Raw genomic sequence first — 24,093 nt, forward strand, 5'->3', positions numbered from 1 at the left:
TGCAAAATTCTGAGTAAGCCGAAACGTTATCACACGGGCGATAATGCCTGGGTAATTCTCTAAGGTTTTATTATAAAGAGTATTTTTTAGAAAGAGAGAATTATCGGGGTGTTACACCACCAATGCGGTGATAAATTGACATTTGAGCACGATATGTGTATACACCTTGACAGGCATTGGCCAATCCGTCATCTATTTCTACTCCCATTGAAGTGAACGCAAAGAGATGGTTATACTTACGGATGTTTAGTCTAAAATGATTACCATCATCCGATTGAACAGTGTACAGGTGAAGTAAATCAGATGACAAAGGTAAATCCGGTAGATTAACCTTCCCATTTAAGCAGCATAGTTCAGGACTTTCAGACCGAAACAGGCGTGCTTGACAGTGTGGACATGTTGTCATCGTAAGCAAGTTGAATATGGGCACCCCTTGTGACTCAGTGTAATTTCTTACACAATTTCAATAACCTCGTCTCCCCATTTCCAGACCCTTATATCGTCAGAGTTGAGACCTGGCCTATCGTTGGCATTGGATATGTTGTGGAGACCAATATCTAATAATTGATCGGGCGAACAACTTTCACTTTCTATTTCAGGTAAGTGTGAAATGTCTATTGCGTCTGATACAGAAGTCAATATATTTGCATTGGTTGTGCTACTTTCTCCAACACAAAATAATCGATTGGGCAAGTTGCTTCCATTTGCGAAATCCCCATTACTTTCAATGACCATTTGATTTTGAAATTCAATGTCGGTGCGCATGTTGAGTGAACGGAGTTCACCGATTTGGTGTGCTACATGATTAAAAAAAGATTTATATCCTGATTACACTAACGGTCCGTTTGGTAGGCGTTAATAAATTGCGGTAATGGAAATGAATTTTAAGTGTAATTTTATTGGGGAAGCATCCTTAAAATTAAATCTCCATTGGGAGGTATTTTTTCTCCATGGGAAAACAATCTCACCCATAAACTTGTGCTTTTGTCTCCAAGGGGAAGAAATTTTCATTACCACTCATTACCACCTACTAGGTGGTATTGGATGGGAATGAAAATTGAAGAAGGAAAGTGGACACTTTAGGATAAATTAGCATTACCATGGGAGTGTACAATGAATTTTTCATAAATTTACACACAATTCATTCCCATTACCACCATTTATGACCAACTACCAAACGGGCCGTAAATGGTCGTCTGCCACTACTTGTAATATATTTACTTTAAAGCTCTTACAATCATGTATTCCGCGTCCATCTCCATTGACAGTGTGATCGTAGTTAGTAATGTCTGTCATGGGCCTTCTAACGTTTGGAGTGTTGGAAAAATCATTCGGATTTTGAATCATGCAATGACCTTCTGCAGAGGTCATTTGAGGTTGATTTTCGTGAGTATCAACTACGCTGTCTTCACATCTACTGACATAATTAGATCGCCTTTTTGCATTCTCGTGTCCTCTTTGTTCAATTGTCAGAGATTGTCTTTGACGTCTTTTCTTATCACTCCATTTCCTCCTTTGTTATTGCATTTTTTCTCTTTCATTTTCATCCATTATGAAACTACAAATAACAATCTTAACTTTGTTACTATAAACAGATTAGTGTGATAGTATTTTATATTAATTAGCTTCTTAGGTTATAAGCTATGTATTGTCATATCACTATTATTTGCCGACAAATTCCTATCCAAGTTTAACTTTAATTTTTAAGGTTTAATAGCTTAAATCTAATTTTTTTAGCAATGATAACCCTACATTTGATAATTTATAATTTTGTTAATTTGTTAATCTTATAATGTAATTATAAATTCTCATTACTAATAAAAATATTTGTAATCATACTAAAAAATTATTGATATCGAAATTATGTGGATTCTTATAGGAATATGACGTCTTGTATTTTAAACTGATTCTAGAAAATATGATTTATCACTATTAAAAATGAGTAAAAGAAATAATCTTAGACTTTTATGTAGTCCCTTTGAATGGTAACATATAGGTTTATGTCATTAGATTTAATTAGATTTTTTTGCTTTTCTTTTCTTTATTCTATTTTTTGGTGTCCTCCTGGTAGTTCATAGGTTTATGTTTGACATGAATTGTGGTTTGTTGATGTTGTTATGTTGTTCACAGAATCAAAAAGTAGAACTGAAATGGAATAGAATTGAGAAATGGAAGAATTGAAAGTGTAGAGGCTGCCGAGTTGTTTTGCAGTTATCTCCTCTTATTTAGGGGATTTAATTGGGTGGTTATTTTGTTACGTTTGCAGTTTGTGTGTAATTATGGTTTTTTGTTTTGTTTTTTAATTACCGAGTTGTGTTGCAGTTGGATTTTTTTTTTTTTTTTTTTCTTGTTTCTATTTTTTGTGCAGTTTGTGTGTAATTATTATTTTTTGTTTTGTTTTGTAATTCACGATTTGTGTTGCAGTTGGATATTTTTTATTTTTTTTTTTCTTTTTTCTATTTTTGGTGTCCCCCTTTAGTTGCCTTATAGAATAGAGATATTATGTACCATCAACCACAAATCATTCAAGGTTCATAAATCCTATAACATTCTAATATAATGGGGTTTCTTAGAATGTGATTTTAACAAGTGGGTCGAAGTCAAAAGTTTCAAATAAGCAGCAAATGTCTGAGATTTTTTTCTGGGTCATGTTCAAAACAAGGAGAAAAATAGTAATATTTTGATAGGGGTTTCTGGGTATAAATGAAATCGTGAAAGTAGTAAATCAAGAAATTGCAAGCAAGAACAACGAATTATATACACCAACTAGTTTTTAACCCATACAAAAATGCACGGGAGGTTTTATGTGGATATGATTTGTACCCGTACATAATGCACGGAAAATAATGTTTTGTTTATTAAGCAGTTGTTTTATTCCAAATTTATTGAATCCATAACTATTATAATTCATGCATTTAAAGTCGAAATAATATAAAATGTATAATTATAATACATGATACATAAAAATCCTTTATTACAATATTTTAAAGTTTAAAAATCTTCAGATTGTGATATTTAAATTTATAAATATGATGAAACAAATAACACATCAAAATGCATTGGAGTTTTTTGTTTTATAAATTTAAGATTTTAGGATGTTTATCCTAAAATCATGGTTTGAACATTAGCTCATGATTTAAAGTTCTTATAATCATATCGTCGTGTATTGAGAAAATATTTCAAAACTGACTTACGACTACTCGTGCGTTCAGTGACTCATGTAGCTAATGTCATGATGGAACATGTGACCTGCAACTTTTTTTTTGATGAACCAAAAAGTCTCCATGCCCAATTGTTAAAAATAGGGGAAACCGAGAGCTAACTATCAACACTTTTGGGTTATCCTGACATATACTTCGTGAAATGGTTCTAGGAACTTTCACCCTACCCATTGCTTCATTCACATGCTCATATATATAGCCACAATTCACACAACTACTTGTACTCAATCATGCTACCACTTCAGCTCCCCCGTTTTGCAATCCCCTTCAATCCCTCTATCTTATTAAACTATCTTATTACATATTTTTATTTTTTATATGATTAGCCGAATTGTATTAATATCAAAGTTTAAATAGAATGATTTCATCACAACAGTAAATGAGGTGTAAATTTAAATCTCTAAGTAAAAAATTAATTTAAATAGACAATCACTAAGAAAATCTTATAATTAAATATGACATATTGTGTCTTAATTTGCTTTCTATTTCTTAATCACCATATGACCTATTCCTTACCATATTCTTTTCGATTCTTAGAATTGTATTGAAGAACAATCTCAAACCTCTATATTTACATTGCATCACACCCGTAAATGAGGTGTATCTCAGAATTTTAGGCTGAAATATATATCTAAATAACCATTTTGCTCATAAAAATCAAATGGATATTGCGATATTTTGTCATGATTTGCTCTATATTTCTTAGTCATTATATGACGTATTTTTTTCGGATCTTAGAGTTATTTTTTCCATAATATAGTTTGTTTAACACTATGAGAGATAATTAGATTAAATTTCTATTACATAAATAATTCAATTTTTTATATGAAACACAATATTCTATTAGAATGACAATGGAAACGCTGATATGATTAGCCAAATCGTAATTTCATTGCAGATTTTTTTAATAAAATCAAAAGTAATACATAATTTAAAACGTTGAGATGGTGCAATGCATATAAACAAAAGATCATTTCATTTATAATAAGAGCAAAACTAATCAAATTTGATAAACAACACAGATTAGTAGATGAATTAGAGTGTGAATGATCATGTAACAAAATAAATTAAATAGTCAAGTAGATTAATACTATGATTATTGATTACACATTCTGAATTACTTCCTTGTACATTACATTAGTGGAAAAATTCTAGATCCCTCGATGTTTAACACATATTAGATTTTCAAACCCCTTTTTCAAGACTTTTCTCTATTTATCCGTTGGAGGTTGAAGATTACTAAATTATCTTTTTGCATGTTGGTTTAGTTCTTTACCTCAAATTCAATTCTTTCATTATAGTGAAGAAATACCTGATTTTCTTTTAAAAAAAAGGCTTAAATGAAATATAACGAAGAAGAGATTCAAATCCAACCATTTTTATTATATCCCCTATTTTTGGCCCAGGTTAATTTCTTAATTATGCCCTCTAAATCCTTCTATATTATGTCATATGAAGTATAACTTCTATTAAAAAAATACGCACAGACATTGTAAACAAAATCTGAAGCAAAACATGCATATGATTCTGAAAATCAACTTTTTCTGAATTATAATGCTTCGACAGTTTCGAATACTAAAACTTTATAATCATTACTTAATGGGATATTTTATATTTTCTAATATACTTTCACAAATGCAATAACATAGTTATACAAATAGGCAATACACTTTGCAAATGAACTTCTATTCGAATCTAAATCAGTGCACTACACTTTATTGATAGAATGATGTAGTTGATACATGTCAATACATTAACTACATAGAAGAGGATTTATCATATTCAATATCCTCTACAAAGGTAATAAAAAACATAATCGGCAAAAGTAAAACTATTATGCTCATTTTATTGGTCTCGATCAATTTTTCATTTGTCTTGTAAGTTCAGTATGCTCATTGAAAACTCATAAATTCCTCGATTGACCTGTTAATAAAATTACACATGCATATGCTAAATTTACCTATTTGTCGGTTTCAATTCACACACTTTTAATAATCGTAAGACATGAACATTTTATTTGGGCTTCTTTTTTTTGCAGCACATAATTTGTTCCATGAGAATTGAGACATCAAGTAATTTAGAAAATCTGTGAAGTAATCTGACAAAAGTGGCTTCATCGTTCACATAGGATATGAAGATGATTTTTTTAGCTATGGTATTGGAAGGCTTGTGATAATAATCTTAATTTGTGTTTATGAGCACTATTTATAAAATAGTAGGGCGGTGCCAATGATATGGTCAATTTTTTAAATTTTTGGATGCAAAAATCATTTACAATTAAGTGTCGCTGATTGGTAGGCGTAATCGAAGCGAATATTCTAAACTTGCCGATTGAATGAGATTGTAATTTATTTTTTTTTGACCGGAAACACATAATCATTTTATTAACCTGAGAGATCATCAATTACAAAAACAGTGTGAGATTGTAATTGATTCCTCTTCTTATATGTATAGAGACTAGTCTTCATATGCACGCGATGCGTGCGTTAATTTCAAAATTTGTTATTCTATTAGATACTCCAGTCGTATTTTATTTATGATTAAACTTAAATGTGAAAAATTCAACAGTTAGATGAATTTAGATATATTAATTCGCTAATGTAAAAAAATAAAAAGGTTGTGAGTGATTGTTAACATTATTTTTTTGTGAATGAATACTGAACATAAAGAACAAAAATAATGAGTTGGTTTAACTGAATTAAAGAGTATCAAAGGTAGTGAATGTTCAGATTTTTCATGTGCACGTTATGTATGCCATCTTTTTTTATAAGGTATAAATATTTTGTCCATTTAATTTTTGATTGAAGTATTTGATGCATATATACCATTTTAAACTTGTTTTAGATGGCAAGTTGAAATGAGAATTTTTAAATGATTTGCTTTTGTAATTTTTTTCATTCCATTAATTAGATCATTAAGGGTATTTTAGTCACTTCAAAAGAGGACACCACACCTCCTCCCTTGGCTTATATAATAAAGATGAATGTAGGGTATATTTTTGCATTCAATATTAGAGCGACACATGAATTCCCTATTTTCATTTCCTTGGAAATTTTATTTCCCATGAATTCCCTATTTTCTGTATACCAAACAACTAACTTATTTTGTACTTCCTAGGAAATCCAAATTCCAGTGGAATTTAAGGTGAACCAAACGACCTCCTAAAGAAAAACTTCTTGTATACCTTATCAGATTTAAGTATCTAACACAACCCGATCGTAAAATTGTCAAAACCATGTCTTCTTGGTAAAAAAAAAAAGAATTTTCAATTAGGAGATATAAATTTTCTATTAACCTTTCTTATGTCATTATAATTCATACTAAGAATTACTTCGAGCCTCATTGACACTGAAAACCGTTATCACAATTAAATGGAGAGATTTGAGAAGACTAAGGGAAGAGGAAATTACATAAATGAACAGTTTTAGTCAATATATATAGATGAAGTGTTAGGCACTTATTTTTAAAATTGACAGTTTAGTTTTTTTTTTTCTTTTGAGGGAAAATTGGCATTTTAGTAAATATATCAGCTGTTAAATCTTTATATACATACAACATTCAATAAAGATTCTATTTCTCTAAACACGTGAATAAGGTTTCAATTTTTGAAAATTTTTGTTACCTTCGAAATTTCAGAAAACCCAACTTTCAATAAGGACTTGGTAGTTGGTATATGTTACCTTCAAAATTTTTGAAAACCCAACCTTATAGTGAACCATATATATTACCTTTAAAATTATGAAAAATATATGTGAATAACCTTCCATATCTCGCATGAATATTGTTAAAATTGTAAAAAAATATTATGTTTCACATCATTTTCATAAATTCCAGTTATATTATATAAGGGGAAAATCTAATTCCATTATTTAACAAAAAAAAAAAGCCGACGTCATATAATCACCCTCTTGTGAAAGATGAAGTTATCCTTCAATTGTATCATGAATAAAGTGGTTGCTAAATTTTAATACTTTATTATTCTTCATATTATGCTTTTGAATATCATCTCCAAACTAATCTTTTCACATAAGTTTAGCACTGTACTAATGATCTAATAATTGTTAATGGATTCACTCTCCTTAAAACTATCCTTCATATATAGTATTCTAAAGACCCATCTTCATATATATATAGATAGATAGATTAATTGCAGAAAACCGAGATAATATAATTCTCTAAAAAAAAAAAACTGATTATAGAAGACATACATTTGTATATTACTAGAATTTTTTGTACGCGATGCGTGCTTGAATTTTTTTTTTCAAAATAGAAACTCGATTTTTTTCGGCATAAGAGTCAAAATTTGAACATTAGAATACGAAGTATAATTGTTTTTAGTTGAAAAATTTGATTGGTTTAGTTTCTGTCACTTAAGTCTCTCACCATTCTTTTTGTTTTTTTTACTTTCAAAGTTAAATTCTATGAACAAAATAGAAATTTTATTGAATTTATTTATGATTTCTAATATTATAATTTTTTTAGTTGATTTCTGTCACTTCATAAATTGTAAAGAAAGTGGACACTTTGATTTCAAGTCAATTTTTTCATAGGTAGTAGTTTGTGAGTGATTGTTATAATTATATTTTTGGTATTTTTGTTTGAAGCCCCATTTGATTTGTAAGTGAATTTGTAATTTAGAATGGGAAGGGTAACATAGTCTATTCATTTGGGGACACCATAGCTCCCCCTTCTCTTATATAATAGAGATATGTTGTACTTTAATTCTTGAATGATATTTTACATAAACTTTTTTACCTTGATAATTAATCGCTATTATAAAATAGAAAAAGATAAGTCCAAATATATGTAAAATTTTTATTATATATAGGAAACACTATAAAAAAGTAAATAATTTTTTCCTTGTCTAACTTCTAAATTTTAATTTCACTACAAATACACCTCTATTTTTTGTCATGGCCCATCATTAATTGTGAATGGTTCTTGAGAATAGTGGTTTGTAAGCAAATTTTTGTAAATGTTTTTGTATGTATTGACGTTCTAGGTTAGTAGTTTTAGTTTGTATGTTAATTAATTTTAAGTTTTAATAACATTTTCTGATTATTTGAGTGATTTGCGTGATTTTTATAGCGTGATTTTCTCAATTGTATGAGTGATTTATAAAGTTTCTTCTTTGAGTGATTTATAAAGTTTCTTCATTAAGTGATTTGTGAGTGAGTGTTGTAAATTAATTTTCGGTAGTTTTCCTTGAGTTTCGATTTTGATTTTGACATTCCTTTTGTAATTTAGAAAGAAGGGGGGGCAAAATAGGCATTTCAAAAGAGGACACCATTGCTCCTCCCTTAATAAATAAATATATATATATATATATATATATATATATATATATATATATATATATATATTATATATATATATATATATATATAATATATATATATATATATATATATATATAATATATATATGCTTAAAACGCCACATGTACATACCAATCTCCATAGATTTTGTAATATATCCCTACAATCACATGGATCACAATTGCTAACTTTCATCCATGATTAGAGGATTTTAAGGAAACAAATCACAATAATATGATTCGAATTTCACTAAATTTCAATAAGTTTGTCACATTTTTCCATATTTTGATTTTTTATTTTAATTTATTAAAGGGTATTTTAGTCACTTCAAAAAAGGACACCACACCTCCCCCTTGGCTTATATAATAAAGATAGGTAATTTTTGTGAGTATGTAATTGTGCATGGTTATTAAGAACAATGATTTGTACGTGAATTTTGTGAATGTTTTTGTATGTATTGACGTCCTAGTATATTAGTTTTAGTTTGTAAGTTAATTTTTAGTTTTTGTAAAGTTTCATGATCATTTGAGTGGTTTGCATGATTTTTACAACGTGATTTTCTCAATTCTATGAGTGATTTGTAAAGTTTCCTCATATAAGTGATTTCTGAGTGATTGTTGAAGATTAATTTCCGGTGGCTTTGTTTGACCCCCATTTTGGTATTGAGATTCCTTTTGTAATTTAGAAAGGAAAGAGGGGCAAAATAGTCAGTTAAAAAGAGGACACTGTTGCTCCCCCCTTCCCTTATGTAATAGAAATTATGGGGGCTATGGATGAACTGAGGTGAGAGAAGAGAAAACGGTTATTATATACTGTGTAATTTTTTGGAGGGAGAATTATATGTGAGAGGGAAAAAATAACGTAATGGAGGGAAGTAATTAAAATTTGGGAAAAGATAAATCAATTTTTAATTAATTATCTCTTTCCTCTCAAATTCCTCCAATTTTGGGAGGAAAGATAAGGGGAGATTTATAAGGTTTTCTTTCCTCTCACTTCCTTTCCTTTCCTATTAAGGGCCTGTTCTCTTCGGCATAAAATAGCTGAATTGAACTGAACTGAATTGAACGAACTGAATTGAACTGAACTGAACTGAACTAAACTGAAATGAATAGTGATATGTGAGAGTAAAAGTATTGTCAAGAGCTGAACTGAACTGATCTGAACTGAACTGAACTGAATTGAACTGAACTGAAATGAAAATAAGCTGAGGAGAACAGGCCCTAAATCCCTTGTTATTTTTTTTACCAAACATAGGTAAGTCTTCTTTTTCTTTCCAGTTCCTTTCTTTTCCATCCAATTCCTCTATACCAAATAATAGAGAATAATATTAGGATAATATTTTCTCGTTATATTCGGATAACTAGTTTTTAACCCGTGCAAAAATGCACGTGAGGTTTTATATAGATTGGATTTGGCCCCGTGCATAATGAACTGGAAATGTTTTGTTTGTTAAGTAGTCGTTTTCATTCTAAATTTATTGAATCCATAATTATTAGAATTCATGCATTAAAAGTTGAAAGAATATTATTTCATGATATTTGTTACAGCATTTTGAAAATCAAAAATCTTAATCGTGACATATAAATTTATAAATATGTGAAAGGAACAAAAACACAGTAAAATTCACGGGAAGTTTTTGTTTTACAAGTTTAAGAATTTAAAATGTTTCTAAAAAAATCATGGTTTGAATATTAGCTCATGATTTGAAGTTTCCTTTTATAATCATATTGTGTATTAAGAGTATATTCTAAAATTAGCTTATGACCCGTGTGTCTATGTAGCTAATGTCATGGTGGAATATGACTAAAAACAAGTTGATTGAAAAGCTTTCGCTCTGTTTGTTGCTTCATTCAGAGGCTCATACTAAATCACTATTTGCACCACTATTGATATTCAATCATGCAATCATTTTTGCTCCCCTTTTCTGCAGTCTTGCTCAAGCTCTCTATCTTGGATAACCCTTGAAGTTTGGTCGATAACCCTTAGTAGCATAACCGGTGCCTGTCTTTCAATCTTATATTTTCATTTGGTAATCTAGTTGAGAATATTTATAGTACACCTGGGTGTACCATGCTCATGGTACACCCAAGAATATTTTCTCCAAATGAGCAAAATGAGCGAATGAGCGAATGAGCAAATGAGCAAAATGAACAAAAGAGCAAACATTTCTACTCATTTAAGAAAATGAGCAAACACTTTTATAAAAATGAGCAAATTGAGCAAATGAGTAAATGAGCAAAATGCCCATATGAGCAAATTTGGTGTCAAATGAGCACCTAAAATTCTAATTTATTACAAAAATACCCCTGGGTGTACCATGCTCATGGTACACCCGGGTATACCATGAGTGAACTCAATCTAGTTAAATTTTACTATGCACCTTTTTTTCTCAATAAAAATATTAATTGAATTGAATTGAATTGATTTGATTATAAAGATTTCTGAAAATGAAAATTGTTTTTATTTCTTTGTTTGTTAGCGTAACATATGATTTTAGTATGTATGTATATAATATTTGAATTTAATTGATTTGAATATAAAGATTACAGGCTGTACAAAATCTCAAAGATATTCATAAAAATATAGTGATCTCAATTGATAGATAAGCATATGGTTGTCAAAGATACACAATAGATTTAATAAATTGTTTTGATTCACAATACCAAAATTATGAAATTAAACCTACGTTAATCCAAACTACCTTATTCTAAAAGTAAATAAAAAATATTTTCCTACTTTGTGGTTTTAGAAATTATAAAAACTTAAGTCAATTTAATATATTGGCTAGTAGTATCTATTTACTCGATATATACTTTTATTTTTCGTCTTTCTTATTTATAAGTGTTATTTTTAGGTCTTATTTTTAAGTTAACTTGTCTTATTATTGAACTATGAGTTATTTTCTATCTATAATCAATACTTGCCTAAATTCCATGTGTTATTATCAATAACTTCCAATATGTTCATACATTATGTAATCTATGTGATTTTTGGTTCCAATATTTTGTGTGAGCTTGTAATATTCTCTCTACTTCTTTTTAATTGCTACATTGTTTGGGAATATTTTTCAAGACATTTTATTAATTCTTAATATAAGAATTTAATATTATGAATCTACACATCGAGACGACTCCAACATATAGATGACTATATATTTACTTATATAAAAAAACTCAAATAATCGATCGAAGTTGGTAGTTTAATTTTTAAAAATAAAATGTAGTAATTAAAAACAAATGAGGGCCTGTTCTCCCCAGCTTATTTTCAGTTCAGTTCAGTTCAGTTCAGTTCAATTCAGTTCAGTTCAATTCAGTTCAGTTCAGTTCAGTTCAGACCAGTTCAGTTCAGTTCAGTTCAGCTCTTGACAATACTTTTACTCTCACATATCACTATTCATTTCAGTTCAGTTCAGTTCAATTCAGTTCAGTTCAGATCAGTTCAGTTCAATTCAGATCAGTTCAGTTCAATTCAGATCAGTTCAGTTCAATTCAGTTCAGTTCAGTTCAATTCAGTTCAGTTCAGTTCAGCTGTTTTATGCCGAAGAGAACAGGCCCTGAAGGGAGTAATTCTTAGTGAATGAGAAATTGACAACAACTCATATTTTCTAGCATAGAAAATTTGAACATCTTTATTTTCTGATATTAAACCTTCTAGAATTAATAATCAATCATCATATTAAGAAACCTCAAAATAGGAAAATTTGATTAAAACAAACATCAAAACCTCATCAAGTAAACAAAAAAAGCACAACATAACAATTGAATTTTTTTATCTTGGTACTCAAATTGACAAATTCTAACTACAATTCTTGCTTTTTTTTTAAACTCTTCGTAGAATCATCATGAAACGATAGTGGAAGCAAATCTAACATAATATTGCAAATTTACATTTATATTTGGCTTGATTTTCTCTAGCATAATAATAACTTCTATTTTTTTTTCTTTGGATTCTATATAAATTGTATGCTAAGAAAATGACAGTGTTTATAAGGACTAAAGCGTATTTATACTTGAAGTAGGTATACAATGTAAAACGGTTGTTCAATTTTTTTTTTGGATGAAAAAATCAACTCCACTTAATTGGGTCTAAGTGAGTGGCGTGATTGTAGAGAAACGTTTTTAAAACTTACCGAATTGCATTTGATATTTGTTTCCATGTACGGAGTGAATGAATGGCATTTTTTGAATTGAATGGGAATGAGGACACATCAACGTAATCAAGCATAACATGACACGTGGCATCCGAAACATTGAAGAGTTGAGTGAAGTTGTCAAATGGCATAGATGGCCTAAGTAGGTGACACGTAGACAAATTTTTCTAGGTTTATATATACATATTGATATTGATCAATTGCAAAAAAACTGAGATAATATAATTCTCTAAAAAAAACTGATAATAGAATACATACCTTTGTATATTAATATTATTATGGGGGCTATGGATGAACTGAGGTGAGAGAAGAGAAAAGGGTTATTATATACCGTGTAATTTTTTAGAGGGAGAATTATATGTGAGAGGGAAAAAATAACGTAATGGAGGGAAGTAAAATCTGGAAAAAGATAAATCAATTTTTAATTAACTATGTTTTTTTTCCTCTCACTTCCTTTCCTTTCCTATTAAATCCCTTGTTATTTTTTTTTTACCAAACATAGCTAAGTCTTTTTTTTTTCTTTCGAGTTCTTTTCTCTTCCATCCTCTTCCTCTCTACCAAATAATAAAGAATAATATTAGAATAATATTTTCTCGTTAGATTCCTAATTATGGTAGGACTAGGATGGTAAACACTATATATATGATCAAACAATCTCTCCCGATCAAATCAAATAGTTTTACATCTAACACCAAACACACTGGTAGAATGACGGAAACGATCACAAGAAGAGCTGTGCAGCAACACAGAGGTTCGTTGAGTTGGAATCGTCGAGCTTCCACTAGCAAGGTCGTCTGTAAGTTTTGGTTGGCTGGGAACTGCACAAAGAACCCATGTCGCTTTGCGCACACGGATGTTACTGCACCTGTCAATCGTGTTTTGCGCTTGAATCGTTCGAGTTTTAGGGAGTCCCATGATCAGAAAAAAGAGAGTGAAGAATGCAAGATTAAGAAGAATGAGGTTAAAGAATGTGATCATCATGAAGAAAGTGCCTCTGCTGATGCTACAACAGGAGATGTCGAGAAGTCTCAGTACTGTACTAAGATATGTGAGCATTGGATGAAGAATAGTTGTGTTCATGGTAAAGACTGCAAATTTCTGCATTCTTGGTGTTATGGCGATGGAATTACCATGGTGGCTCAACTTCAGGGACACAAGAAGGTATTTAACATGGAAGATTACTTATTGTTTTCTGCTTTGCTTTCTCTTGTTATTGCCAACACGTTTGAGTTTTACACTATTATGTAAGATGTTAAAGAACTGAGAAAGTATTATCTATCTTTATCTTCATCTACTAATATGTATATATCAGGCTGTCACTGGAATCACTCTGCCAGAAAACTCTGATAAGCTTTTCAGCGGTAGTAAAGATGGGACTGTTAGAGTTTGGAACTGTCATACGGGTGAGGTAGGTATCATAAGATCTTTTTTTTTTTTCGTACTTTCGAGCTGTTTAAGGTAAGTTTAGATCACTGACTTTGATCTTTGCAGTGCATTGGTGTAGCTGATGTGGGTTCACCAGTTGAAAGTCTGATAAGTGAAGGACCATGGGTGCTTGCAGGATTAGTAAATTCTGTCAAGGTATTTTATTGCGAAATTTCAGTGTTCTCATATTTTCTGGCTTCTGTGTATTGTGAAATTGCCTCGGAGTGACATATTGTACTTACGCTTTGCCATGTTTCAGGTATGGAACATTCAGTCAAATGCCGAATTCACTCTTAGTACATCAGCGGGACAAGTGTATACCATGGTTGCGGCTAATGGAATGCTGTTTGCTGGAGCTCAGGTAACTACTAACCCGCCATTAAACATTCACTAGGGTTTATTAATATTCCTTCTCTTTTTGTATGTGATTATTCCAACGTGATCCATGTTTCATCTGATTTATTTGGTTTTGCAGGATGGTTCAATATTGGTGTGGAAATTCAATGCTGAAGCTTCCTCTTTTGACTCTATCTCACCACTGAAGGGTCATATAGGTGCTGTGGTCTCGTTGATTTATGGGGCTAATAGGCTTTATTCTGGTTCAATGGATAACACGATAAGAGTGTGGGACTTGGAGACCATGCAATGCATCCACACTCTTGCCAAGCATTCTGAAGTTGTGATGTCCGTGCTCTGTTGGGAGCGATATCTGATATCATCTTCTTTGGATCGGACATTAAAGGTATTTTGCTTTGTTCCCATGAGTTCTAGTCTTTATGGAAGTATACATAGCAGCCAGCTTGTTTTGCCTTCTATACTTCAATTATATATGCTTTGTGAATAGCTCTTTTGGTCCTTAATCTTTTATTCCTTTTGAATGAAGGTTTGGGCTGCCACTGAAGCAGGAGAACTCGAGGTGACTTATGAACACAATGAGGAGCATGTATGTCATCTCAATACAATTCTTGTTTTTGTGTTCTTTTGCTGTCTCTTTGAATATGGACACTAATATATATTGTTGAGAACTTTGGGGCAAATATTAGTATTAGACAGTTGAGCCAGTCAGATCACACTATATTACTACTGTTGGTTATGTAAAAGTTATACAACAGAAAAAAGCTAGACCAACTGAAACTGAATTCTAATAGATGACATTACAAATCCTCTACAGGGTATTCTTTCTCTTCGTGGTATGCATGATGCAGCAAATAAACCAATAATGTTGTGCTCAAGCAACGACAACACTGTGCGTCTGTATGAACTGCCATCGTGAGTATCAATTTCCTTTTGGTCTCTCTTTGTTGGTAGTACTTTGCATCTACATATTCTTCAGTATTGTGCCTAGTGTTTACAATTCTATCTCTCATTGTTGCAGCTTTGTTGAGAGAGGCAGGATTTTTTCTAAGCAAGAAGTGCGAGGAATTCACGTTGGTCCTGCAGGGCTTTTTTTCACCGGTGATGGGACTGGTCTGGTGTCGGTGTGGCGATGCTCAAGTGATTCAACTGCATCATCGGACAAAGCTGCTTAAAACTGAGTAGCTCAGTTTGATTATTCAACAATCCACTTCAGGAAATAGAGATTGATTGTTTGCTTCCCCATTGTAAATGTAAATACATTGATACAATTCACATGTACATAATCAGTTAGTTGGTGTGGTTTACTTGCTTGTGGGTATAGGTTCCTTTGGAACTTATAAAAAGCGTCTCCTTTGGAGACCACCTGCCTGTTGAGTACGGCTTTTTCCTACCTCAAAGAGGAGGTTTTTGCCAGCAAAAACCTATCCAACATTAATTTATACTGTGTTACCTTTCTCTAGAAAATATATCATTGTAAATTGTAATAGAAAATATATCATTGTAATATTGGAAGATCCGTTAGTATACTGTGGTTTTTTTTTTAGACATGTAAATTTACTATACACTTCTTTTTTTTGTGTCCGTTCCAGCATGCGCTTTGCTTTTTTTTTTTGGGTGTTAGCTAGGAGTATCCTCCACCAATAGTAGAGGCAATCTCCCTCGGGATACTGAAAATGGGTAGCATGTCTTTTGCTCTGTTCTTAATTTTTGTTGAACGGTTTGGATGGACGTAGCCTGAAGTGCCCTCATCTCACTTACACATTTTGTTTCTGAACATAGAATACGATAGAAAAATCAGCAGCAATATTAATGAATCATTTTCTATGAAGTAATGCTTTGTCTTCTAAGTTACTTGGATTCTTAATTTTACTTTGAGCACACATGTTAGATTTTGGACATTTATCTCATGAGTTCCCAAGTTCGAGTAACATAGATGCCTCTTTACTCACACAAAGAAATATTTCTCTATGAAACACTGAAATTGTGTATTTACCATTAAATATTATCGAATCTTCGAGAAACTATTGAATTTCACTTGTGTTTAGTTACGTACAACTTTCCAACTGAAACAAGAATGAGAAATGCCTAGTATTTCTTAATATACATAAGGTCTTTGCTAGCCATTTTTTCGGTTTTAGTATGCTACTCTTGATCTTTTGAAAAACTCAGACAGACTTAACACATTAAGCTACTTTTAAACAATATGATCATTATCTGTGAATATCAGCTAATCTAAGTTTCTTGTCACCTCTTGTTTCTTGTCATTAAACTTGGATGGGACATAGGAATTGGTTAAATATTTGTCTATTTGTGTAATCCACCAATTAGGACAAACTAATCATTAAACTTGATTAGGTTGGCTAAATGTTTGTAATTCCACTAAGAGGTCGCAAACTTATTATTCAACTTGTATTAATTTAGTTCATTTCATATTCAGATAATTAGCCATTTTATTCAATTCATTCGTTTCATATTCTTGTAATTAGCCATTTAGTTCAATTCTAAAGAATCCTAGATACCGTCGGAATAAAGGATCAATAAGGGCATTCGAGTGTGTTATACATTCTTATCCAATACTTGTATCATTTGATGATGCAATGTGAATAGCTAGAAACATACGTCATATTCATGTTCTAGCCCTATGGTTTACCACGATAAATCACTCTACACCAGTTACATTAAAATCCAAGTTGGGTCACTCAAGGCTCAAACCATCAAGGAAATGACCTTTGTCCTTGGAACATTCAAATACATCACAAAATTATCACAAGTAAACAAAGGCAGAACCATCCAAAGCCAATAATACACATTATCCAGCCATGCCTGTCAGCAAAATCAATGGCAATAAGTTTCAGCTTCTTACTCAAAAAATGTTGCCCAAAAAACATCAAAAAGAAAAAAGAGAAGATAAATCCTACAAGTATGACCTTGGTCCTTTGGAGCAAAATATACAAAGTCAATCAAAAAAAAAAGACAGATCCTCACTGCTCCAACTCAGTATATAGTAATACAAGGGTGCTCACCTCAACAAGGCAGAAACTGTAAAATCACAAAACAAAATTTAATCATAGGGAAAAACTTCGGACAAATGTGGTGGACTACATGGAGTTCAAGTACTAGTTTAACTGTAAAGGGAAAAAAGAAAACGACAGACCAACTGCCGACGTTCAGAGAATGGCCTTGCATGCTTCAACATCAGCAGTTTGTGCTTCCAAAACCGCTGGTCCAGCCACCCTCACTGTGGCATCGAATATAGGTTTCCGGGAGTATTCATCTTCCACCTTCTGCAGGATTTCCTTCACCACACTAAAGTTCAGTGCCTCAGCCAAAATTAGCTTACCCAAGATCTCCCCAAAGTTATTGGGAGCCTTGGGAAGGTCAATAGCTATATCATCCATCATTTGACCATAGAGCAAGCATCCGGTAGTTATATCCGTTGCGGTAAAAACTTTCTTAGCAAACAAGTACTCCAAGAGCTTGGCGACCTGCTCAGCACAGGGTGGATTCTTTTCTAATCCCAAGTTAATTGCTTCTCTCACAATCTCACTGTAATAAGATGGTGACTTGAGCTCCTCGACACATATTAACGCCTCATCCAACAGCCGAACATTGAAGTATTCCTCAAGAAGAGAAATCGTCTTTCTCTTAAGCTCCTCAGGTTTGACATTGGTGGTAGTGGCCGGAGCAGGGGCAGGTCTCTCAACAGGGGCTGCTGCTGGTTGAGGAGGGGTGGGATTAGCCTTGGGCATTTGGCTTAGCGGCTCCATACTCGAACTTTGGCTTGGTTGACGAGCAGGTGGCCCACTTCCTTGCAGTAGGGCACTAGTCTTACCACTAATGACACCACCACTCCCCTGAGGTAAGAGCCTAGAATTCAATGATGTTGGTTTGCCAATCAATGATGACTGGAAGCGTCCTCCTTGAGAAGCAGCATTAACATCAACCCCTCTTTGCATCGACCTGCTTCTCTGAACTTCCCAATTGTCATTGTCCATTCCTGGCATTCCAGGCATCTTGCGTGTACCAGGCATCCCGGGCATCATACCCCCAGCGCCTGGGCGATTAAATCCTCCTGGGCTCATGTTTCCTTGAGCAGGGAGTATACTACGAGAATTCCTCATGCTTGCAGTAGCACCAGGCCGCAGGCCCATGTTCCTCTCTGCCTCAGAGTGGATTTCAGTAATGGTTTTTGCTTTGATCTAGAAAAATTGGATGCAAGAAAGGAAGATTATGAGCACCACATTATATTCATTGAACAAAATGTTTAAAGACAATAGTCAAACCTCTTCACGCCTAGGAACCCAGCTGTTTGTTCGCAGATCAAGTATATTGCGGACCATGAAACGCAGACGAGGGGCAAGTTGATCAAGTGTGCTTAGTTCCTTCAAGCGGCTCATATAAACATCATTGATACGCCGAGACTTTAGGTTTTCATCAAGCTGCTTACCAATTGTGCTGAAAAATTGGCATATGGCCTCAACATTCTCCTCTTCTGGGCAACTTTTATTGTCAGGACCCAATAGCTCCTGTTATGTAACAAAGGCAATATCAGAGCAAAGCTCACATGATAAAACTTTAGAAAAACAGCAGCAAAAAATTGTGTACCTGTACAATATGATGCACAATCTTTTCAGGCACCATTTTCTGCTTGAGAAGTTCACCAATAAGGCGAATGTTCCCAAGTGTACGAAGTTTAAGCATTCTTTCTTTATCTCGACGTTCAGCTTCTTGCTCAGGGCTTGTCATCTGCCTTAATTCAGCTCTCAGATTGTCAGCACCTTCAAATGCCTCTTGACATATGTTCAAGAGAACACGCTTAAAGGTAATTTCTTTTCCACCAGCTTCCTCTGGTGGATATGGAGGAAGCTTTTCATTCAGATCAGAACATAACTGCGCGTACATGGGGCAAAATGTAGGCTCGAGAACAGCTTTGTCAAATATCAATGAAATAACCCCCTGAAAAAAAACAAGGAACATTTTCAGTCGCCATGAAAGATTCATAACCAAAATTCAAGACACAAAAAAATACCAACCTTCAGAATCTCAGCTGATGTGATACCAGAATCAATTAGCTGGCCCTTGAGAAGATCATACTTCTCAGGTGTGAGCTTGTTGAGAATACTGCATTAGACAACAACCTATGACAAGTTAGTCAAACTTATATATTCCGGCATGTCGGACACAGATATGAGCTAATGACAGCAAACCACATTAGTAAAAAAAAAAAAAAAAATTAATTATCGATCTCCTGTAATCCTGTCCATTTAACTGACTTAAATATGCATAAGCAAGCAGATGAATACGTTTACATACTACAGGCCCAAGTTAATTTCAGCTAACCCGGACAACAGTCACAGATTTCCCAAGCAAATTGCACAGACACCACAATTGCAGCAATATAAATTAGCAAAGCCTAATAACTAGCTCATATTGTCACTTGCAGAACCATACATCCTTACTAAGACCAAAATTCTGATCAGGAAAGTGTGAGAGATTACCCTTTCACAGTCTTCAAGACACGGTCATTATCGGATAGAGTGGCTCTTCTAGCAGACCATGGTACCTCAGCTTTAGTCAAAGCAGGAGTTGGACCCTGGGTCATGTAAAACAAAACCATTAGTAACACGCCTACAAAAACATTAAACTGAAATTGAGTGGGAGCAAATACACAAAATTGAGTCGGAGCGAATAGCTAACCGCACAATGACTATAGCTACCAGCATATAGCATATCATCAACCCAGACTGGTAAATCGTAGCATATAATTTAATTAAAGGTTTCCAAAACTGTACAGCATATAGGAAACTAAGATGCTTCAAATTCAAAGATTCATACACTATTAATGACAAATAACCCTGATCTCCATATATTTCATATTACATTTCGCACAGAGTACAAGATACAAAAAGTAACAGCTCGACACACGCAAGCTGACAGCAGCTGTCATAAGTTGACTAAACAATAAGAAACTAGCAGTTTTGTACATGGCATTCAGCTAGGAAAAGCAACAGGATAAAAAATTTAATCATACACACCAAACCTTGAAGAAAATGCCATCTGAAAATAGCCAAAAAAAAATTACAATAATGAGACGGAGCACCAAGGCACCAATAATCGATGATACTTCAATGCATGCTAATTACCCCCAAATGATCTGCTAAAAGCATCTATTTATGCCAATTATTACTCAAACAGATGTAGCCAATCCCCAAGAAATTTAAAAAGTAAATTGATAAAATTCTCTGAAAATGCAACGATCGGTAAAATTTTAGCTGGCAAGTATAGAAACACCTTTGATCTTGTTACACAGTCAAGATAATAGAAAAACAATAAGATAGGTTACCCCTTGACTTGAAGAATTCTGTCCCCTTGCGGAGCCAAACTGGTCCGTGCGATTAGAATCCTGGCCCTTATTGACAAATTCTCGATCTTTGATTGACTCCCAAGATCTCTCCTCTGCAGGGGCAGCGACTGGGGTAGTGCGGGTACGCCAATCCCGGGTATCAGGCTCAGAATAGCGGGCTTGCGGCTGACTTGGAGGCTAACAAGTTAAAAAACACATTGAAGCTTAAGCCAACTTTCTTTAACAAAAGGGGAATTGCACAAAATATAACCAAAAATATGCTCAGCCTTCTTAAATGCAGATATCGAGTTAGCCACAATAAGAGCAATAGAGGAACTACCAAAAAAAAAATCCAAACTTTTAATTGCACTGATAAGACTTACATTGGCTTCAGCACGACTCCAACTCTGTTCTTCACCAAGCAATTCAGAATCAATTTCTCTTTTGGCAATCAGGATATCCTCGGGAACCACCACCACCTTTATAAAATGATAAAACACGTAAATGAGATCAAGGGATACGAAATATTAAAACAAAGTTAATCATATTGGTCAACCATTAACACCAACAAATAAATATTGCTCCAATTTTCGCATAATAAGATCTTTATAATATTGATTTTTATTCAATTAGGCTCTGCTCATCCACAAAAATATCAAGCATGAAACAAGAATGATCCAAATCATAATGAAATTAGCCTCTTCCAGTTATAGACATTTCCTACATAGTAACACTACATCGAACTCCAAATAACAACCATGAGCCAAGATAATAAAAAACATATTAAAAAGGTATGTGCAGCCATAGAAAGCAGAAAATTCCAGTAGCTAATCACATCAACCAATACTAATCCTCAATTGACATGGACAAAAACATATAATGGACTCAGGAATAACTCCAACAATTACCTCTCTGAGTTGCAGCAGTTGATCACGAGTGAAGCGGATGCGTTCACGGTTATCAAATCGAGCATCTCCAAACTACAATAAAGACCCAAATACCCAAATTAGTATATTTTTTAAAAAAAACTACTTCCAATAATCAATAAAACACAAAACTTCCACAAACACCTAATTACAATATAATTCATGAATAAACCTGTGACAGCCAAACGCAATTAGGGAAGCTTAACAAGTCCAAGAATTACACAAATGTGCAATAAGCTTATTCATAAAGCATTTCAACACAACTCCAATATAATCGCCTTTTCGCCAATTCATCATACTTAATAGCATAAATGTCTGTATGTTTCCTTTTGTATAAAGACATCAATATTTGTAGGTTTCTTTATGAGCGAGATACAACTCATTCATAGCTCACCTAAAGCCTACACATGAATTTCCGTCCATGTTTACAACAGGAAACACATCTAAAATGCCCTGCCAAGAATTAGGACGTTCAATTTGCACAATCCAACAATCCAGCTTATCTATCCACTACATAAAGCTCATAAAACACAACAACACTATTTCACCCTAAAAAAAGCAATAACTTTACACACACACAAACCAAACACTGGTAAACAAGAAAGAAATTCAGTCCCAACTTACACAAAGAACAAGAAATGTAAAACCTTTACTCAAATACCCGAAAACCCATCAATCAAAACCAATAAAGTTTCAAACTTTACCCAACAAAAACAACACAAAACAACCCAGATCAACAAACAACACACCCAGATCCAAAAAATCAACACCCACATAACAAAATCAAAAACTAAACAAAACCCAGATCAGAAGAACACTTAAAAACCAATAAAAATCAACAGATCTATAAATTATCAAATTAAAAAACAAAAGAAAGACCTTGAGTGAGAGAGAAGAGGCGGCGCCATGTGAGCGAATAAGGTGATTATCAGAAGAAAGAGCAGATGAAGAAGATGAAGTTGAAGAATCAAATCGGGGTCCCACAAAACGAGAGCCTCGATTGCCTCCACCACCACCTGGTCTTAAGCTAATAACGGTCTGGTCAGCCGGCATAACTCAAGCTACTCAACTCGAAACGCGAAACGAGGAAGAATAAAAGGGGTAGAAACGTCGGTAGGATAAAAAACTCCGGCGAATTTTTACCGGCGATGAAAGATTCGGCGAATCTGTGAAGATAAGAGAGATAAAATTGATGAAGATAGAAGAAGAAAAAGAGGGTTTGGGTTTGGGAGTTTTCTCTCTCTTCGGGGAGGAGAGAGAGAGAGACAGAGGAGGAGGAAAGAAGAAGAAGGGGGTTGTGAGGCTGAATTAGAGTACAAAAACCCTTTTTTTGGGTGGGTGATTGTGTAAATTTTTTATTCTTTTTTGTGTTTTTGACATTAGATGGTAGAGTGTGCTTTAGTTAGGTTTTGAGGTAATTTTTTGGGAGATTTTCTTGTATGGTGTAAATGGGGGATGTTTTGGAGTAGTTTGATCTTTTGAGGTTAATGATAGGGTAATAATTCCCTTTTTTAAGAAGAGAATGCTCTAATAGGTAATAAAGGGCATTGATATATGTTATAAGAGAATCAGAGGTTATGACGATAGTAAATATGTAGATTTTAAATCGAGGTTATCAAAAAGCAGATTGGTTGACTAGTAAACTGATAGATAAAGCATAAAAAAGTCAAAACTGTTGGAAAAGAGTAGTTAGTTTTAGTTACAAGAGTCACTCAAAACTTTGTTGATCAATCTTTTTTAATGATGAAATGGTTTTCCATAATATATTGCTCCCATTTTTTAACAACAAACACAATGGCAAATAACTCTTTTTCGTAGACTGATAAAGCTTGCCATTTTGGACTAAGAATTTTTGCATAAGCACTGCTCCAATACCAGTCTTGGAAGCACCAATTTCTAGAACAAAGACTTTTGAGAAGTTTGGAAATGCTAACACAATGCTGAAGTTAGAGCCGCTTTCAAAGCAACAAAGGTTTTTGCATCATTTGTCTAAGCAAAAGCTACCTTCCTCGATAAGAGTGTCAAACACTAGTGGAAAAAGACTTATATGACACAAAATTAATTGATTCGGATCTTTAAAAATCGGATCAGTTGTACAAGGAAAGATATACTCATGTGAAATCTTCTTAGTTTCGTCTCAATGTATATTATCCATACATCAACGTTTTGTAATTAGTTTATGCTTATTAATAATTAGAGATATTAAGATTTAAATTAGTTCTTAAGCAAATGTGTTCCAAAGAAATGATTAAACTAATAAAAGTCGGAGGGCTGGATGTACTATATTGTCGATAAGCCACACTACAAGCCTTATCTCTTCTTACTAGTGCTTTATGAAAACAAAGCAAGTTGT

The 24,093-nt window shown here is 33.1% G+C and overlaps 2 protein-coding genes and 1 non-coding gene across 3 annotated transcripts; 1 reads left to right on the forward strand and 2 right to left on the reverse strand.

Annotated features, from left to right (window-relative positions):
- Positions 1 to 12,949: 12,949 nt before the first annotated feature.
- LOC104886423 (zinc finger CCCH domain-containing protein 48) lies at positions 12,950 to 16,565 on the forward strand. Its single transcript, XM_048635323.2, has 8 exons — positions 12,950 to 13,850; positions 14,002 to 14,097; positions 14,181 to 14,270; positions 14,374 to 14,475; positions 14,590 to 14,856; positions 14,998 to 15,057; positions 15,286 to 15,383; positions 15,490 to 16,565. The coding sequence occupies exons 1-8, from the start codon at positions 13,314 to 13,316 to the stop codon at positions 15,641 to 15,643; spliced, it is 1,404 nt and encodes a 467-aa protein (XP_048491280.1). The 5' UTR covers positions 12,950 to 13,313; the 3' UTR covers positions 15,644 to 16,565.
- Positions 16,566 to 17,254: 689 nt separating this feature from the next.
- Positions 17,255 to 23,046, reverse strand: LOC104901717 (eukaryotic translation initiation factor). The gene is made up of 9 exons (XM_010689318.4): positions 22,620 to 23,046; positions 21,723 to 21,794; positions 21,198 to 21,293; positions 20,815 to 21,012; positions 19,970 to 20,064; positions 19,505 to 19,592; positions 19,077 to 19,427; positions 18,755 to 18,997; positions 17,255 to 18,670 (listed from the first exon to the last, which is right to left on the reverse strand). Exons 1-9 carry the CDS (start codon positions 22,791 to 22,793, stop codon positions 17,639 to 17,641), a joined length of 2,349 nt encoding a protein of 782 aa, XP_010687620.2. The 5' UTR covers positions 22,794 to 23,046; the 3' UTR covers positions 17,255 to 17,638.
- On the reverse strand, positions 22,084 to 22,190 carry LOC125493033 (small nucleolar RNA snoR103). The gene has a single exon (XR_007269414.1). It is a non-coding gene; the product is annotated as a small nucleolar RNA snoR103 (small nucleolar RNA).
- Positions 23,047 to 24,093: the final 1,047 nt, after the last annotated feature.

This window comes from Beta vulgaris, chromosome 8, assembly GCF_026745355.1.
Source record: "Beta vulgaris subsp. vulgaris cultivar EL10 chromosome 8, EL10.2, whole genome shotgun sequence".
Lineage (NCBI taxonomy): Eukaryota > Viridiplantae > Streptophyta > Magnoliopsida > Caryophyllales > Amaranthaceae > Beta > Beta vulgaris.

Excerpts from the sequence above, each read along its gene's own strand:
- LOC104886423 (XM_048635323.2), top strand. The coding sequence starts at position 13,314 with ATGGTAAACACTATATATATGATCAAACAATCTCTCCCGATCAAATCA. Across the intron at positions 13,851-14,001 it reads AACTTCAGGGACACAAGAAG|GCTGTCACTGGAATCACTCT; the intron begins GTATTTAACATG and ends TGTATATATCAG. Across the intron at positions 15,384-15,489 it reads CGTCTGTATGAACTGCCATC|CTTTGTTGAGAGAGGCAGGA; the intron begins GTGAGTATCAAT and ends TCATTGTTGCAG.
- LOC104901717 (XM_010689318.4), bottom strand. The coding sequence starts at position 22,793 with ATGCCGGCTGACCAGACCGTTATTAGCTTAAGACCAGGTGGTGGTGGA. Across the intron at positions 21,795-22,619 it reads CCTCTTCTCTCTCACTCAAG|TTTGGAGATGCTCGATTTGA; the intron begins GTCTTTCTTTTG and ends TCTTTATTGTAG. Across the intron at positions 20,065-20,814 it reads AGAATTCTTCAAGTCAAGGG|GGTCCAACTCCTGCTTTGAC; the intron begins GTAACCTATCTT and ends TACATGACCCAG.